Source organism: Xenopus laevis, chromosome 1L (genome assembly GCF_017654675.1).
Source record: "Xenopus laevis strain J_2021 chromosome 1L, Xenopus_laevis_v10.1, whole genome shotgun sequence".
NCBI classification, from domain to species: Eukaryota; Metazoa; Chordata; class Amphibia; order Anura; family Pipidae; genus Xenopus; species Xenopus laevis.
Window position 1 is genome coordinate 208,380,554 of NC_054371.1, and position 12,874 is coordinate 208,393,427.

Below are 12,874 nucleotides of genomic sequence, written 5' to 3' on the forward strand. Positions count from 1 at the left end.
CACTAACAAAAAATTATAGTCCGTGTTGTACAGTAAGTTCAAATTTGGAGGGCAAATGTTATTATGCTGCTATAGTATAGAATCCGGTAACCTGTTATCCAGTAAGCTCCGAATTATGGCAAGGCCGTCGCCCATAGACCCCATTATAATAAAATAATTTTTTATCTTTTTTTTATCTGTTATAATAAAACAGTACTTTGTACTTGATTCCAAAGAAGATATAATTGATCCTTATTGGAGACTGTTAGATCTGCTCTATTTTGGGGTGCCAGGCTAATGACTTGAGACAGACTGATCTTTAAATAAGTGGTATTTATTTACAAAAGCGCTAAACGGTATAACATAAAAAGGGAACTAACTAAAGGTGGCCATACACGGGCAGATAAAGCTGCCGATATCGGTCATTTGGACCGATTTGACAGCTTATCTGCCGGTGTATGGGGGCTTCTGACGGGTCTTCCCGATCGATATCTGGCCACGATATCGATCGGGAAGGTTGGATTTTTACCCGACCGACCCGTCGGAGCCGCTTGGCGCATCGTAATTCGATCGTTCGGCCATACGCCCGAACGCTCGAATTACCCCCGATATAGCCACGCAGTTTAGTGGCATATCGGGGAAAGATCCGCTCGTTTGGCAATGTCGCCAAATGAGCGGATCTTTGAGTCTATGGCCACCTTAACATGGAGGGAGGTAGAAAGGGATAGGGAAAGATGCAATGGAAGGGAGTGGAAAGTGACCTAACTAACAAGGTATTTACAATGCTCTTTATATACACACTAGACATTAAGCCCGTTAAATTAACGGGCGCTAGAACATATGTCGCCAGAGACGGTCCGTGGGGCACATGCGCAGTAGTGCAATCCCACGGACACAGGGACTGGACGCAGAGACACTTAAACTTTATTATATAGGATAAGGAAGACCATTCAAACAAGCATACTACACTTTTCCCAGGATAGCCACACCCAAAAGACAGTCCCAGCCAATCAAGTCAATGTCATATGATGAGCCATGGAAACCTCTAAGTTAGTAGTGTCCAGTAGATGGCAGTGTAGATCAACTAATGATGTTTAAGATGTCCTGTGGGTGGCAGTGTTGCACAGACAGTGACTTCCATATCTGACATTTGTTCCCAAGGTCTGAAACCTGTTCCGACACCTTGAGGGTGTAAACGCATATCCTTTCATCCTTTGTTGTTGGGATCCTCCCAAGCCATTCATTGCCTTGGTTGTTTCCTCACCCGAGGCCGGGTCTATGGACTCCTCTCTTTGTCCATGATAGCTGTTCCTCATTTATACAACAGTGTTAGGAGATAGATATGAAGGCAATCGCCTTTTACAACAGGATAGCCATTGTTTTGCCATCTGTGTTTATAGAGTACACTGCCCTGAGCCCAGAGTCACTGTTAATAATTCATTAACTCACTTAGTTATGGGATATGAGATATGAGATATTAGAGAGACAAAACAATCCTATTGGGTTTATTTAATGTTTAAATTATTTTTAGGTAGACAAAGTATGGCGATCCAAATTCCTGAAAACCCCAGGTTCCGATTATTCTGGGTAACAGGTCCCATAGCTGTACATCAATTCTGAAGGCTGCAGAAGGGTAGGGTGAAGCTCTGCTCTCTCTGCTGATCTGGAGCTAAGTTCACTTTCAGTTTGTTATAGATTGGCTGATTCTAAGCAACTTTTAAATTGGCCATTATTTTTCTTTTTTATAGTTTTTGAATTATTTGCCTTCTTCTTCTGACTCTCCAGCTTTCAAATGGGGGTCACTGACCCCATCTAAAAAACAAATGCTCTGTAAGGCTACACATTTATTGCTTTTGCCTCGTTTATTACTCATCTTTTGAGTCAGGCGTCTCCTATTCATATTCCTGACTCTTATTCAAATCAGTGCATATTTGCTATGGTAATTTGGACCATGGCTGAAATTACTGGAGAGTTGCTAAATAACTTAAAAACCACAAATAATAAAAAATGAAAACCAATTGCAAATGTCCTCAGAATATCACTCTCTACATCATACTAAAAATGTAATTTAAAGTTGAATAACCACTTTAAGTGTAATGTACAGTCCTGAAGTTGTAGAGGGGTGGATGGGAAGTGTGTAAAGAAGACATTTCCTGTGAGTCTCTAGTTCCTGTGTTGTACAGTCGCTTATTCAGGCAGTTTTACATTCTTGGGAACTCTGTACTTAATGAGAATTACATGATGTTACATGTTTCTTGTCTGTCCTAAGCTCGAGATATTGCAGCAAAATATTTGTGTGAAGCTGATGGTGGGTGGGCTTGTTGCATGTCCCGGGGCAACACCACGGGCAGTGAGGTTTGTGAGGAAGACTGAATGATGGGGTGTAAATTGTTCATTGTGAATAATAGTGAATGAACCAGTAAGAGAGGCTGGTTTGATCTGTACATGGAATAGGATGTAACAAAAAGGAACCAGAGTGTAGGGTAGATAACGACACATGTCAGGAGGGTGACAGAGGATGTAACGGGGGAGAGATGATGGTGGTTGAATGGCTGGGAATTAGGAGAGACTCATTTCAAGGAGTGTGTAAGGTGTGCTGTAGAGTCCTGAGCGGAACCAATTCTAATACCCGGACCGACCCGAACCTGCAGCCCACGACTCGAACTGCAACCCTCATATTTACCCATTATGATCTGCTACCCGACCCGGACGCACAACTTCCTTATCCGCAACCTGACCCGCTACCTGCTGACCACCATCAAACAGGAAGTGATGTTACTGCAGCCGGAAGTGACATCATCAAAAGTGGACAGGGACAGAAAAAAGTTTTGTAAAATTTTAAGAGGACTAAAATATAGAAAATCTAACATAAGAAATTTAGATGAGACCCGCAACCCGCATCGATACCCGCACCTGAAAATCCTACCCCCATTCCGCAGGGTACCCACAGGTACCCGACCTGCTGCAGGACTCTAGTGTGATGTATATGGTCACAGAACTCCATGGTGACGTCTTATGGCTTTGCTTGGAATATGGCCTAGTGACTGCAGTGCATGTCCTTTTTCTTACATTAAACTCTACATTCCATGTTTTTCAAACATTTTGCACTGCTTGCCCCACTTGTTCAGTATGCCCATGGACCTTTTGCTACTGTGTATTTTTAGAGATACAATACTGTATAGATTGCACATCCACAAGGTGGCGCTATCTGCTCGCAACCGCAATGATTTCATTTGTTACAGTGACAATTTACCTCTTTCCAAAATTCACGTGCATCAAAGTATTTTGGCATGTTTCATCACAGAAAAACAAGATGGTCATATTCAACAAACTTTCTGTTGCTAAATAGTTATATCTGTTAGGCCTCTACTGGAACAGTACAGTACAGGGAAGAGTTTTGACCTTCTTTTCCATGCTTAATAATTTTGGGTGGGGGTATCTGCTGGAAGTTGTAGTGCAGCAGCAGCTGAAGGTTTTGCGCATTAAGGGACAGACTGAGAAGGGACAGACAGGTTGGCAAAACAGTCAGTTTAGAAACTTCAAGTAATAATTACTTACAAAAGCAGAACTATCAGCAAAAACAATCAACATGACCTATAGGTAACTTTTAATGTAAAATTTTTAGTGTCCGTATCACTTTAAAGGGGAAGTAAAGTCTAAGAATAAAGCTAGAAATGCTGTGTTTTGTATACTAAACACAAACACAAATACTAAACATAAACATGAAATTACTGCACCACAAGCCTAATCAAACAAATGATTTATGTTTTCAAAGTTGGCCACAGGGGGTCACCATCTTGTAACTTTGTTAAACATCTTTGCAAAACCAAGACCATGCACATGCTCAGTGTGGTCTGGGCTTCAGGTGGGAGGTTAAGCTTGGGGATCGTCATAAATTATCAAAACGGCACAAGTCAAATAATATCTGCCATAGAAGCTGATACAGCAAGACTGATTAATAATCAGAATATACAGAGTGCACTGGGTCTGTGGCTATGAAACATTAAAGGGGATGTAAAAAATAAAATCCAATACAAATCTTTACTCTGTCGCCGACTGCTCTGCAGGGAAACAAACAAAGCTGCTTGAGTTTTGCATGGCTGGGAACTAAGGCGGAGGCTTCCCCTGCTGTTCATAAGTATGATAATTCCCTGCAGAGCAGTTAGGGACTGTCTAACAATTCCTATCCACAGCAGTAAATGAAGGGAGAATTTCACTGCATACACTCGGGTTTCTTATAAAAACGGTACACGTTTTTTAATTAAGGTATATATTGGAGATATGTTTCTTTTTCATTAAAGAAATTGAAAAAGGGATCTTATTTTTTTGCCTTTACGTGCCCATTATTTGGGGGGGGGGGGGGCTGGAATTGCTTCACCATTGCTTTGAGGTTGGAATAAAACTCTCCCAACATGGATACTCTCAGCTTGTCCATAGAGCATGCATTTTACTGCACTCAGTATTGGACATTTCTAACCATGTCTGTCTATTCACTGCTAACTAGATCTGCTGATATCCTGCATTACTTTCTCTCTTTAAACTCTACTTTTTTCTCCATTTACTAACGGTCTATTTTCCACTTAAGGTGACTGCATTCTTCTTGCTTTCTGCAACCCTTCGCTTTAACAGATCTAAGCTTTGCATAGAAGATACTGTGTTCTACTATATGCTGTCCTTTCCCTTTCCTGTGAGTGCTTGTCTTATCTGCTGCTCCTGTAGGAAGCCCTTGGCACTGACTGCGGAGAGGGGCTCTGAATTGGTGCAAAACAAGGTTATGAGCTTGCCTGCTGCTAGGGCCAGAGGGAGGAAATGGACTCTCCCCAAACATGGGTATACAAATTCTGAAGGAGACCAGATGTTCAGGTAAGGTGGTCTCCGAAAGCGTAGTGAAAAACAGGGAAAATCATTTTTTTCCAGCATGCTCATCCGAGGAAACCTGTCGGCATTATAAGGCTTAAAGGAACGGTAACACCAAAAAAATTAAAGTTGTTTAACATATAATAAATATTAAACTGATCTGTTTGCATCAGAAACACTATTATAGTTTATATAAATAATTCAAGTGGAACTATAGCGAAAATGTAATATAAGCTTCAGCATACTGAAATAAGAAATATTTGTAAATACAATCAATTAAATATTCTGCATCATTTCTGAAATAATCAATTTTATCTTTATTATCCCTCTCTCAGCATCTGTCTCTCATCATTCTCTCTCTTCATGCAGCAGTTGGGTGTCCCATATTCATTGACCGTTAGATTCAATATATCTTATAGGGGGGCTCCTTTTACCTAGATGATGTATTAGAGCTCACTCTATTAAAATCACCAGACGACATCATGTCTCATGGATTGAAGAAAAAGATTGCATAAAAATGTTAGGAACTAAAGACTTTTTTTTTAAACACAATCACTTCATTTTAGGGGGCTCAAAAACAATTGGACAACTGACTCAAAGGCTATTTCACGGGCAGGTGTGGGCAATTCCTTAGTTAGGTCATTATCAATGAAGCAGATAAAAGCCCTGGAGTTGATTTGAGGGGGGGGGGGTGCTTGTATGTGGAAGATTTTGCTGTGAACAGACAACATGGGGTCAAAGGAGCTCTCCATGCAGGTGAAACAAGACATCCTTAAGCTGCAAAAACAGAAAAAACCCATCCGAGAAATTGCTACAATATTAGGAGTGGCAAAATCTACAGTTTGGTACATCCTAAAAAAGAAAGAAATCACTGGTGAACTCAGCAACGCAAAAAGACCTGGACATCTGTGGAAGACAACAGTGGTGGATGATCGCAGAATCATTTCCATGGTGAAGAGAAACCCATTCACAACAGCCAAACAAGTGAACAACAATCTCCAGGAGGTAGGTGTATCGATATCCAAGTCTACCATAAAGAGAAGACTGCATGAGAGTAAATACAGAGGGTGCACTGCAAGGTACAAGCCACTCATAAACATCAAGAATAGAAAGGCTACATTGGACTTTGCTAAAAAAAAAAAAAAAAAAAAGTCAGCACCGTTCTGGAAAAACATTCTTTGGACAGATGAAACCAAGATCAACTTCTACCAGAATGATGGCAAGAAAAAAGTATGGAGATGGGGTGGAACAGCTCATGATCCAAAGCATACCACATCATCTATAAAACATTTGGGAGGCAGTGTGAAGGCTTGGGCGTGCATGGCTGCCACTGGGACACTAGTGTTTATCCATGATGTGACACAGGACAGAAGCAGCCGAATTAATTCAGAGGTGTTCAGAGACACTGTCTGCTCAAATCCAGCTAAATGCAGTCAAATTGATTGGGAGACGTTTCATAATGACCCAAAACATACAGCCAAAGCAACCCAGGAGTTTATTAAAGCAAAGAAGTGGAATATTCTTGAATGGCCAAGTCAGTCACCTGATCTGAACCCAATTGAGCTGCATTTCACTTGTTGAAGACTAATCTTTGGACAGAAAGGCCCACAAACAAACAACAACTGAAAGCCACTGCATTAAAGCCCTGGCAGAGCAGGAGGAAACCCAGAATCTGGTGATGTCCATGAGTTCAAGACTTCAGGCTGTCGTTGCCAGCAAAGGGTTTTCAACCAAGTATTAGAAATGAACATTTTACTTTCAGTTTTTTAATTTGTCCAATTGCATTTGAGCCCCTGAAATGAAGTGATTGTGTTAAAAAAAAGGCTTTAGTTCCTCACATTTTTATGCAAATCTTTTATTCAACCCACTGAATTGAAGTCTGCAGTTCAACTGCATCTGAGTTGTTTCATTTAAAATTCATTGTGTACAGAACCAAAATTAGAAAAAAGTTCTCTGTCCAAAGATTTATGGGCCTAACTGTATTTTGTTTGTACTGGAATCAGTTATTTGAGTGAGCTCTAATACATCTGGTAGGAAAGGGAGTTCCCCTATAAGATATATTGGATCTGTAAATGAATATCTGACACCCAACTGCTGCATGAAGACAGAATGAAGAGAAACCGATGATGAGAGAGGGATAGTGAAGATAAACTTGATTATTTCAGAAAGGGTACAGAATGTTTAATTGATTGTATTTACAAAGTTTCATATTTCAGTGTGATGAAGCTTACATTAAATTTTCATTTTTTGCGATAGTTCCCCTTTAGAAAGCTGTGGTTTAGCAGTGGGGCAGCAATTCAAAAGGAGAGAAGGCTCAGGTTACATAGCTTTGTAAAATATTATGGTGTTCTACAGAACTTTGCTGTTTTCTGCTGTTCAGCCTGTGCCTCAGTGCTACACAGCAACTCTATTTACACGATGGTAATGTTTATGAAGCAAACACTGAGCAACTTACAACATACAGCAATATATCTTTACCAGTAATATGCATTATAGCTGAAACTTTACTCTAAATGCATCTTGTGTTCTACAAGCAATTGCACACATCCAGCCCACTCAGAAAACTGTAACATCCGATGCACTATATTTACCTTCATTTTTTTTTTTCCTCCTTTAAAGGGCAAACCTCCCGAAATATTACTGCAAAGGAACCAATCGTTCGTGTTCAATCTTTTATCCAGAATTTCAGTTCTTTGTTGATACTACATTGCAAGTGGAAGTGAAAAATGAGCTTGGAAGTCAAGAATCCGACACGCTAACGGTAGATCCTGTCAATATAGGTAAATGTTCTAATACTGTGCAGTAGAGAGTCACAGATATGTGAATTCTAAAGATGTGATTAAAATTGCATGTACCTTTAGTGAAAGGACAGTCTGTTCCTATCCCTGTACCCAAAAACAGCTGCGTTGGAGAAGGATTTTAGTCTTCACAGAACAGGATATGTACACACTAGTGCTCATTCACTAACAGATTGCTAAGCCATATAAACCAGGCACTGGTGTGCTTTCTTGATTTTACCTGCAGTAGGCTGTTTAAAGGTAATTTCTGCTTAGTTGCTATGGGTTACAGTACAAGTATGGGACCAGTTATCCAGAATGCTCGGGACCTGGGAGTTTCCAGTTAACTGATCTTTCTGTAATTTGGATATCCATACCTTAAGGGGCAGGTTTATCAAGGGTCGAAGTGAATTTGAGGGAATTTTCAAAGTAAAAAAATTAGAAATTCTAATTAATTTTTTGGATACTTCGACCATCGAATAGGATACTACGACTTCGACTCAAAGTAAAATCGTTTGAATATTCGACCATTCGATAATTGAATACCGTCTCTTTAAAAAAACGTAGACTTCAATACTTCGCCAAATTAAACCTGCCGAAGTGCTAAGCCTTTGGGGACCTTCTAGAGCATTTTTCTAAGTTTTTGGAAGTCGAAGTAAAATTTAATCGTTCGATGGAACGATTTAACTTCGACCGCAGGATACCCAAATTCGATGACAAAAACTTTGACTTCAATATTTGAAGTCGAAGTATTTCAATTTATTGTCGAATTTCGAAGTATTTTTAACTTCGAAATTCGACCCTTGATAAATCTGCCCCTAAGTGTGCTTAAAAATAATTACATTAAATAAACCCAACAATATTGTTTTCCATTAAGGATTGATTATATCTTAGTTGGGATAAAGTACAAAAAAAACTATTTTTAAAAATTTTAATTAATTGGATAAAATGGAGTCTATGGGAAACGGCCATCCCGTAATTCGGAGGTTTCTGGATAGGCTGTTCAAAGCATTAAAATGGTTATAAAATTGAGCCCACACTGACGCCATTTGTAAAATGTACTCTCTATTCATACTTCCTGCAAGGGAACCCTGGAATTACAGACAACATGGACATGGTAGTAGTTCCTGGGTCTCATTAATGGGTTGTGCCAAGCGAGTTCCAGGCTAATGCTATTGCCACAAGCCTTGGCGCAACAAAAGTTACACTGTTCCATTCTGTTGCATATTTATTAACATTGGAGACAAACATCAACGATGATGTTGCCCATATCAACAAATCAGATCTTTGCTTTTGTTTTCTAATTTGTAGGGGACTACTCAAATCTAATTGCTCATTGGTTGCGAGGGGCAAGGTCACTGGTGATGTTTGTCTCTAGCGTTAATAAATACTCCCTCAAGTGTACAGTTGCGTTGCACACATACATGAGCTTTAGTGAATCCAACTGGCAAGAGAGATCTGATGTGGGTGTGAGAATGTAACTGCAGTATCTGGTCTCTATGCTGCATATTATACCTCAATTTCTGCAGATCATTTAAAATAGCATTTAAAAAAAAAAATATATATATAAGTGTAAGCAATGGCACATAAAAAAGATTGTTCCTTATAGAAAAGAAGGTTTAATTGATCCAGTGTATTGCTTTTACTTGTATTTTTTTTTTTTTTGTATAAGCACCCGGGTCCAATGTGATTGAAGTTTTTTGTGATTGTTTTTTTTTTTTAAGTTTTTATTTTAAATTTAAACATTTATAAAACCAATAGAAAGCAGAGAAGAAAGAAGAGAGAGGGTTGAGAGGGGAGGTGAGATAGAGGTACATGTTGTCATATACATTATATGAGTTTAGATGTACTTAAAACTGTTTGAATATTTAGCCAGGTACCCCAAATGGCTTCAAATTTTCCGGGGCAAACTCTAGCCAGATAGGTCCATTTCTGGTTTGAGAGAGAGTTATTTATCAGTTTTTGCCAATATTGTATTGAAGGGGGTTGAGAGATTTCCAATGGATTAAAGTTATTTTTATTGCATACATCTGTGTATCCAATGTTTCGGCCCACTTTATGGGATGCATCCTTGGAGTGCGGGTCTACGTGAATATTTACATAAATATTTGACCCTGATATATGTATATGTGTGTGTATATATATATATATATATATATATATATATATATATATGTATATGAAACAAAAAACTGTTGCACTGAGCAGGACGCTTTGAATCTTGTTTGTTTTGTTCTCAGTCAAACCTAATCCTCCTGAAGTCAGTGATCTGATCTCAGCCGTGGAATTACCAAATGCACTAAAAATAAAGTGGAGGAATCCGTTGCTGAATGCTTTTACACTGAAATACAACATCCGATATCGGCCTGTGAAAAACCAGGATTGGGAGATGGTAAAGTTTTTTCCCGTATGATTCTTTTATGTGCTGGGTTACTCAGCAGCCTAAGCAACAGTGGCTCCATGATTGTAGTATGTTTTGCAGTGTAACTTGCTTGTACTTGTCTGTATGAATTTTGCAGTCACAGCCTCATTGCACCCCCACCTAATGGTTTAAAGATGGTGAGCACAACTTTTTTGTAGTGTAACTTCCCATGTGCAGTATTCCATTCTAGTTCTTTTCTACACAAGTACCTGTCCCTCTGGCCCACCAATGATCCTAATAAACCAATAATATCCACTGTGAAAATATTACAGTCAACAGCATTTTATATGGACTGTGGGGGAGCTCCAGACAGTAAGTGCGGCTACACTGTGAGGTAGGCTTAGTTATGGGGTATATTATGCGATATACGGCAGACGGGCACACCTGTTCCTCAGCCCTTTTTTGATCACCCACCGCATATATATATATATATATATATATATATATATATATATATATATATATATATATATATATATATATATACTATAGCAACACTCACACCGGTTCTTTTTCTTTCAAGATTTATTAAGCATATTACATGCAAGTTAAAAGCATCAACATTTCGGTCCACGGTCTTGGACCATTGTCAAGATGCATATACTTGTTTAAAAAATGGCCCGTGGACCGAAATGTTGATGCTTTTATTATACTTATATATATACTTTAAAGCCTTTAGAGTGCTCCCACAACCACCCTGTTTTGATATTGTATATGTAGCTGGAAGCTGTGGCATAGCTTCAGTGGTTGTAGCACCCCATACCCCCCCTTTAAACTAGTGGTGATCCTATGCTTTTAAAATTGGGCGTTTGTTTTGGGAATATCTCTCCTTTAATAGCCTGATTGCTGGCTGGGGAGGATTTAGCCCTCAGTGAATAAACAGCGTTCAACGGACATTGATCACAGGTAATGCTTAAATGCACATAAAATATAAAACAAGTTAGGGACCGCCATTCGGGGTTTACCTTGACGTGGTATGGTGGCTTATCAATTTTATGATCATAACTTTGTAACAAAATAACCTCTGTTTTGGGTACATATGCAATAGCATTTATTATACTTATATATATACTTTAAAGCCTTTAGAGTGCTCCCACAACCCCCAGTTTTGATATTATATATATATATATATATATATATATATATATATATATATATATATATATATATATATATATATATATATATATAATCTATATCTCCTGCAAAAATGTAGTTAACTGCCCTGTTGTGCGCTGCTCTTCTCTCTCACTCTCTATGCATTTTGAAAATAGCATGATATTATGGCTAAAGAGCAACAAAACAAAGGGATTGGAATAAACCTGTAGAACAACTGATAAAATGCAAAAGCCTTGATGTCATGTTTCACAAGGGACAGCATCAAAACAGGGGTTGAATCCAGGAAAGAAAAAACACAGCTTGCCTGAATGAGACTGTGACTAAACAGCGTCCGTTCTGGGAAAATATAAAATCTGGGGCCGTTAAATCTGGGTTCCACTGTGTTAAGTTCATAAAGGAATATGTATTTTAATATGTATTTCAACATTTCAGGTACCAGAGGAAGACACTGCATCCCACAGGGATTCATTCACCTTGCAAGACCTGCTGCCCTATACAGAATATGAGGTTTCAATACGCTGCATAAAGGAAGATGGCCGTGGATTTTGGAGCGACTGGAGCGAAGTAAAGAAACAAGTGACCCCAGAAGCTCGTAAGTGAAAGCTCAGTGGGTCAGGTAGCCCTAATCTGATGGCTCATATTCAGCCCCCTAAAAATGGAGTTACGCTTGCCTGATATGATTTATCCTGGATATTTATAAGATGAATTACTTTGTGAGTGATCAGCCTTTTCTCAGGTCTCTGGAAGCAATGACTCGAATATACGTTTTGCTAGAGATTTGTTTTGTTAAATGACGTGTAATAAAGGAGCACAGTAGGAACGATTTCAGTTAAAACAGAGAATAAGACCAACTTTAGTTATATAGATGATAGTTGGCCACAGCACACTATAGGCGACTGTATCATTTATCTGCGCATGTCTGTAACTTCATCTGAATAACCATTTTGTATGTGTTTGGCTATTGTTAATCGGGTTTTCTTTTACATTCCATTGACTAGAACCATCCAGAGGACCAGATGTATGGAAGAAAATTGAAAGCCCCGATGCTAATGGAAATAGAGAAGTTATGATAATGTGGAAGGTAAAATTATCTTTATCTATGACACCCAACAGCACTCACCATGATTTTTTTTTTCTTGGTGTTCTTATGTCATAACAATTAAAAGGAGCCATTTTGAGCAGTATATATTCAGTCACTTGCCAGCACCAGGCAGTTGCAGCCAATTCACACTCAAAGTAAATGAAAGTTAATTCAGAGCATCTTTCCCTCTCCCATGAAATCACCCTGTGTGCATTTGGCATATGGGTGATGAAGCTGCCCATATATGAAGGATACTGAACAAATTATTCCCGATCTTAAATCCATGCAGCCCCATCAGACCAATCTGTATGCGTGAACCCCAGCAGTACTAGGTTAGCTAAAGACTTCCATAACCTGTCCTTTGTCAAGTCAGCACAATACCAAGATAATACATTTATAGTAAATAGCTTGTCACAGCGTACAGTTTAATACAGCTCCGCCACCTCCATCTTTTTTTACTTTGGAAGTCTCCTTTCTCCAGCATGATATATATGGATCATAGGTTAAACCAGATTTACTGTATACACATGCACCTTGTAAAATAATTACTTTTTAAAGACAAATCTAGTCTGGCAAGATTTGTACTTTTTATACCAAGGGACAGCTGCCCTTGTACCGAGTGATACCTAAAGTAAATCT

The 12,874-nt window shown here is 38.9% G+C and overlaps 1 protein-coding gene across 7 annotated transcripts in view; it reads left to right on the forward strand.

Moving 5' to 3' along the window:
- The window catches only part of il6st.L (interleukin 6 cytokine family signal transducer L homeolog), a 66,258-nt gene that overhangs the window by 29,331 nt on the left and 24,053 nt on the right, over window positions 1-12,874 (forward strand). For 4 of the 7 annotated variants that reach the window (XM_041581602.1, XM_041581731.1, XM_041581760.1 and 1 more), the window contains 5 exons: window positions 4,699-4,842; window positions 7,456-7,616; window positions 9,854-10,005; window positions 11,587-11,746; window positions 12,153-12,235. In XM_041581602.1, the coding sequence (XP_041437536.1) occupies window positions 4,699-4,842; window positions 7,456-7,616; window positions 9,854-10,005; window positions 11,587-11,746; window positions 12,153-12,235 (700 nt within the window). 7 annotated transcript variants of the gene reach the window in all.